This window comes from Larus michahellis, chromosome 4 (assembly GCF_964199755.1).
Source record: "Larus michahellis chromosome 4, bLarMic1.1, whole genome shotgun sequence".
Taxonomy (NCBI): domain Eukaryota; kingdom Metazoa; phylum Chordata; class Aves; order Charadriiformes; family Laridae; genus Larus; species Larus michahellis.
In genome coordinates this window covers 93,182,804-93,189,001 of record NC_133899.1, presented here as the reverse complement: position 1 = coordinate 93,189,001, position 6,198 = coordinate 93,182,804, and the positions used below count along the sequence as shown (strand labels likewise).

Genomic DNA, 6,198 nt, shown 5'->3' with positions numbered 1-6,198 from the left:
CATGGCTCTTCCCCGTCCTCCCCCTGTCCCGCCGTGCCCAGGGATGCGCCTGTGGGTCCGGCTCCTGCCCCACATCCCCAAGGGACGGCCGATGTACCCGGCAGCGAGGTGCCAGCCCTGGAAGCGAGTGTTCACCCAGTTTGGGGTTTTAATAGAGGAAAAAAAAAGATAAATTCACAATGAAAGAATAACACATACCCGCCCCCTCCCCCCCCCGCCCCAGTGCTGCTCGCCCCCGCTGCCGGAGGGACCCGGGAGCGGTTCTGCCGCTGCGCTGTGGTCCTGGGCAGGGAGCAGTGACCTCCTCTGCGGCCAGGGCCACCCCTCCGTGGGGACAGAGCCCCGCCACCCCGCAGGCGTGTCCCCAGGGACCCCCCCCGGTGTGGCCCGGCCATCCTCACAGCGATGTCCCCAGGGTGCCCACGCCAACGTCGTCATAGTTTGTGTCCCCCGGGGGGTCCCTCGTGTCTCCTGGGGGACTTGGCGGGGGGCAGCTCCCACCTTAGGGGACAGCAAAGGCTGGTCTCTTTGCGGGGGGGGCTGCTTCGTGTCCCCCCTGCCACACCCTGGACGGGGTCTTGCCGCACTCCCCAGGGATTTGCCGCCGGCTCCCTGCCCGCCACCGCAGCCAGCCCCCCCGGAGGTGGCTCTGCAGGGAACAGGGCGGCCGTGGCCCCTCTTACCTGTAGGGGGGACACAGCTCCAGCTCCTCCGTGACACCCCCTCGCAGATGTCCCCAGTGCCAGCAGCGGGGGGCTCTTCCAGCACAGCCGCGGCATCATCGTAGCCGTCGGGGGGGCCGTGCTCGGGCAGGGCGGTGGAGCCTGGGACAGGCACGGGGGGGATGGGGGTGAACCGGGGGCTGTGGCGGGGGTCTGGCTGTGCCACCCCCCTCCGGCCACGCCACCGGAGGTGTCCTGGGGGCACGGGGCCTGCAAGCTCTCAGCCAGAGCTGCAGCAGGGATCAACCAGCAGGGACAGGTGATGCTTTGCTGCGCGCTAACGAGAGCGGGGCTTGCCTGGGCGAGGGGGGGTCCGGGTCCCCTTGGCTCCCCAGCGCCCGGCCGTGTCCCCTCTCCCCGGGGCTCCCCACCGGGTTCCTGCCCCCTGCCCCTACCTGGGGCTGCCTTGGTGTCACGCTCCTCCATGCTGTCCCCACTGTAATACGGCAGCTTTGCCCCGGACTCCTCCGACGGGGAGCCTGGCGGGGGGAGGACGGGCTGCTGGGGGTGGCACCACGGGCAGCCACGGCCCCTCACCGCCGAGCGGGGCCGCGGTGGGACCGGGGACACCGCCACAGCGTGGGGACGAGCCGGTGCCGCACCACCAGGACCCGGCGCTGCGGTGGGGCTGAGCACCCCCGGCCTCTTCGGGAACAACCATGGGGCACGGGGGGGGCTGCACCCACCTGGGCGACTGGGCACCTCCTGGTACTCGGGCGTCAGGGCGTAGTCCAGCTCCTCGTAGATGGCATCCGAGACGGCGTCCACGGCTTTGCCGGGGCCTGAAACGACGGGCAGCGCTCACCCGGGTCGGTGGCACCGTGGGTGGCACCGGGTCGAGCCGCCCCATGGCGGGGGAGCCCCGGGACCCCCAAACCGCCCCCTGCCGGGACCCACCTCGCCACCAGCCGCGAGCACGGCAGGTCTGCACAGCCACGGCGCCCACGGCCAGGCCCAGCAGCGTCCCCAGGACCACGCACAGGACCGTGAGCACCGACACGGTCCTCGCCGTCGCCGCGGTGCTGCTGGGGACATCTGCGGGGACACGGCCAGGCGGTGTGACGGGGGGGAACCCGGCCGGCCCGGGGCGGGGGGCTGCCGGCAGGGGGGCAGAGCTACCTGGGCAAACCTGTGGGCTGTGGCTCCCCGGGGACGGGGTGGTCATCTCGCTCGTGCCTTCGATGTCCCCATCACAAGTGACGTGGGCGTCCCCGCCGGGGCTGCAGGCCTGCAGGCGCCAGGGTGCCGAGGGGCAGCGCCAGAGCGAGCGCGTCCCCTCCTTGCAGCTCACCCAGGCCAGCCAGGCGGGGGCCGGGGCCCGGGCGGGGGCGGCCACCAGCCTCCCCCCGGCCCCGCAGCCCAGCTGCCAGCAGACGGCGGTGGCCGTGGCGGGGCTGGTGCCCTTGGCACACACGCGTCCCCACGTCCCGTTGTAGCGCACCTCCAGGTGCCCGCTGCAGAGGCCGCTGCCGCCCACCAGCCGCAGGGAGAGATGCTCTGCAAGGGGGTGGGGGGGTGTCATGGTAGGGACGGGGCAGGACCCCCCTCGGGGTGATGGTCCCCCCTGGCTCTGGGGGTGCGCGGGCACTCACCTGAACATTCGGCGCCCGCGCCACCACCGCGCCGGCAGCCGCGCCGCGCCAGGGCTGGGCAATCCCAGAGAGATGCCTCGGTGCCGGCGCAGCCACCGGCCTCCGGCCACAGCGGCCCCGTGCCGGGACCGAAGCGAGCGGAGCCGGGTGCCGCCAGCGCCGTTCCGCAGCCCAGCTGGCGGCAGACGACGGTGGCGTCCAGGAGGTCCCAGTTTTCCTGGCAGACGGTGGCCCAGGTGCCCTCGACATAGACCTCCACCCTCCCGGCGCATCGCCCGGGGCCACCGGCCAGCCTCACCCGCCGGCTGCCTGTGGGCACGGCGAGCACCGGGATGGGGTGGCCGCTCGGGCTGCCGGCACCCCCCGGCCCTTCCCGGGTCACTCACCTGAGCAGACGACGGCCACCTCCTCGGGGCTGCCGGTCGGCGTGGTGGCCGTCCCCGAGACGTTGCACCAGGCCAGGTTCTCCTCGCTGCCGTTGCACCGCAGCCCCAGCAGCGCCGCGCTGCCCGAGCCCGGCACGGCGTGGACCTTCTCCGGCACACCGCAGCCCAGCTGCTGGCACACCACGGTGGCACGCTGGGCGTCCCACAGCCCCGCCGGCACGCGGGCCCAAGCCCCGGAGCTCGTGGCAACCTCCAGCCGCCCGTCGCACCGGCTCTCCCCCTCCACCAGCCGCAGGGGCTCGGCCATGCCTGCAAAACCCCCGGCGGTGCCATGGGGGGGGGGCCCTGTCTCAGCCTTCCCTTCGCCCCAAAACTCCCCTGCTCCGCTGCCCAGTTTTGGGGTGTCCCAAAAGCCCCTTGAGGCTTTTCCCGGCCATACGGACCTGAGCAGTTGACGGCTGCGGCATGGCCGGGGGGGCAGGCGGGCTCCCCCAGCACCGCCGTGGGGCACTCGCCCGGGTGCTGCTCGATCCCACCGCAGCCGAAGGCGTCCGGCCGCAGCGGCCCGTCCCCGCCGCCAAAGGAGCCTCCCGGTGGCACGATGGCGGCGGAGGGGCCGCAGCCGAGGTGGTGGCAGAGGACATGGGCGTCAGGCAGGTCCCAGCCGGTGGCGCAGAGGGACCCCCACGTCCCCCCCACCTCCACCTCCACCCGCCCGGCGCAGCCCGAGCTGTCACCCGCCAGACGGAAACCGGTGTAGGCTGCGGCAGAAAGGGCGTTGGGGGGGGACGCCGGTGTGAGGACCCCCCCAACACCCCCCAGCGTCCCCAACGCTTACAGGAGCAGATGATGCTGGCGTGGCCGGCGCAACCCTGGCCGCGGGCCGGCCGGCGGGCACAGGTGGCGAGGAGGGGCTCGGTGCCGGTGCAGCTGAACCCCCCCTCCCAGAACGGGCCCGTTCCCGCCTCAAAGCGGCTGGTGCCGGGGACGGCCAGTGCCTGGCCGCAGCCCAGCTCCCGGCAGACCACCCGGGCGGCCTCCATGTCCACGGCGTCCTCACAGACACTGACCCAGGCTCGGCCGTGCCGCACCTCCAGCCGCCCGGCGCAGGCGCCGTCGCCACCGACCAGCCGGGCAAACCCTGCCGGGAGCGGCGCGGGGGTCACGGTGAGGGATGTGCTGGCACTGCCGCGTGTCCCCACCGTCGCCCGGCTCCTACCTTGGCAGGTGACGGCGGTGTCGAAGATGTGAGGGGCGGCGTAGGGTCCCCAGCCGCGGATCTCGCAGTCCCAGAAGGTGGCCTCGTCCCCGTGGCAGTCCACCAGAGCCAGGCTGACGGGGCCTTCCCCGTTGCCAAAGCTGCTGCTGGCAGAGTAGGCGCCGGCGGCCGAGCCACAGCCCAGATGCTGGCACACCACCTCGGCGTCCTCCATGTCCCACTGGTCGTCCCCTACCGAGCCCCAGCGTCCCTGCAGCTTCACCTCCACCCTTCCGGCGCAGGGACCCCCGCCGGCTGCCAGCCGCAGCTCCACCGCGTCTGCACCAGGGCACCAACACGGCCTCAGCCCGGCCGGGGGACACGCCGGCACGTGGCGGGTGTCCCGGCACGGCCATTCCCCCCCTCCTCACCTGCGCACGTCACCCCTACGTCCCGCTTGTGGTCGCAGAAGTGCTGTCCCCAGCCAAAGTGGGGACAGTCCTGCAGCTTCTTCTCGTTGCCCCGGCAGAAGAAGGGCTGGAGCCAGATCCGGCCGGTGGCCTCCCCGAACGGGGCATAGGCAGACGCCCTGGTCACCCGGCCGCAGCCCAGCTGCCGGCACACCACGGTGGCCCAACTGGCTTCCCAGTCGAAGTCGTAGACGCAGACAGAGCCCCACTCGCCGTTGTGCTTCACCTCCACCCGGCCGGCGCAGTGCCCGCCGCCCCCCACCAGCCGCAGCTCCCCGGCGCCTGCGGCAAAGGAGGGTGCTGAGCCCGGTGTGCGGCCAGGGGGGGGTCCCTGCCCCACGGCTGCCCCACGGCTGCCCCCTACCCTGGTGCTGTCCCCCGCAGAGCCACACGCACAGGAGCAGCCCCAGCGCCCCGATGGGCACCATCCTGCCGTCCCGGACCCCCCGGCGTGGGGAGGGTGATATATAGGCAACGCCAAAACCGGGAGCCAATGGAGGCGGCGGCAGCGTTTGCGCCGTTATCAGGCGGGTTATCTCCCCGGCTGGCGGGGCCCCGGCCTCCAATAACCTACTCCGTGCCCAAATATGAGGCTCGGCTCCGCTGCTGGCGTCACACACCTCGCCACGGTGGGTCGGCGCCCGGATGTCCCCGGGGGAGGGGGGACCCAGCCCCCACCCGGGGCACCTGCAGCCAGCGTGGGGCGTGTGGGCCCGTGTCCCCCCATGGGGGTGACACTGCTCTGGGAGCCCGGCACGTGCCCAGTCCCAATGGCAACAGGATTCACCCCAAAACCTACCAAAACCATGGCGGGGGGCAAAGCACAAAGACCCCAGCACACTGGCACCCACCCCTGCGGTGCTCCCCTCCCCGGGGGGTTGCCTGGAGACCCCAGGGGGGAGACACCGAGGTGGAAGCAGCCCCCCGGCACATGGCAGTGCCTGCAGGTGGCACGTCCCCGGCCCCTCGCGAAGGCTGGCAGCACATGGCGGTGCCACCACGCTGCCGGCAGCTGTGCCCCGAGGGAGGAAGGAGGTGGTTTTCACCCCCCCTCGGCGGGGACCCGGCGTCGGCATCGACTGCGCGCAGCTCCCCGGCCACCTGCAGCGCCACCGATAACGCCACGCTTTCACACAGCGGCATGTGCCCGCGGTGACGCCACCAATGGGGGGCACGGAGCCAACACCGGGGTCGGGGGGGGGGCAGGGGGGAGCAAAACCCACCTGGCTCAGCCGGGACCAAGCACCCGCAAAAACCGGTGGGCGCAGGACGTGGACGGGAGCAGGAGCTCCCTCGAGGTGTCGGTTGCATTTGAGGACGAGGACGGGGCTGGGCCACCCACGGCGGCAGGCGCTGGTGGGCTCTGTCGGAGCCGAGCGGTGCCGGTGGCCACGGCCTGGCCGGGGTGGTGGGACACGGAGCGGGGTGAGGAGGAGGCACGGCGGCATGGAAAAGCTGCAGCTCTGCGAGCCCAGGCAAAGCCACCAAAAAGCACAGAAACAGCCCCAAATCGTGATGGCGGCGGAAGTGTGTTGCCCAAGATGTCCCCAACGATGGAGCGCGGACCTGCCAGGGCTGCCCGGCCCCCCCTGCCCGCACACGGCCACCGGGGAGCCGCCGGGGACTGAGACCCTGCCGGGGCTGGTGGGAGGGGGTGCCCCCGGGGCGGGAGGTGACCGACACCGGGGACAGCAGGGACATGAGGGACACCAAGGACATCGAGAGCCCCCCCAGGGGCCCTGCCAGGGATGCGGTGGAGCCTCACGGCAGGTTTTTATTCCGGAATCTCCCCGCGGGGCGCTGGGGGGGCGTCGGGGATGGCGGGAACCG

At 72.8% G+C, this 6,198-nt stretch overlaps 1 protein-coding gene across 1 annotated transcript; it reads right to left on the bottom strand.

The window, feature by feature from the left end:
- Nucleotides 1-363: 363 nt before the first annotated feature.
- LOC141743119 (scavenger receptor cysteine-rich domain-containing protein SCART1-like) lies at nt 364-5,511 on the bottom strand. Its single transcript, XM_074586841.1, has 14 exons — nt 5,168-5,511; nt 4,733-5,055; nt 4,330-4,650; nt 3,920-4,237; nt 3,539-3,841; nt 3,144-3,461; nt 2,701-3,009; nt 2,315-2,623; nt 1,796-2,219; nt 1,620-1,726; nt 1,409-1,504; nt 1,118-1,201; nt 684-824; nt 364-501 (listed from the first exon to the last, which is right to left on the bottom strand). The coding sequence occupies exons 1-14, from the start codon at nt 5,509-5,511 to the stop codon at nt 398-400; spliced, it is 3,501 nt and encodes a 1,166-aa protein (XP_074442942.1). The 3' UTR covers nt 364-397.
- Nucleotides 5,512-6,198: the final 687 nt, after the last annotated feature.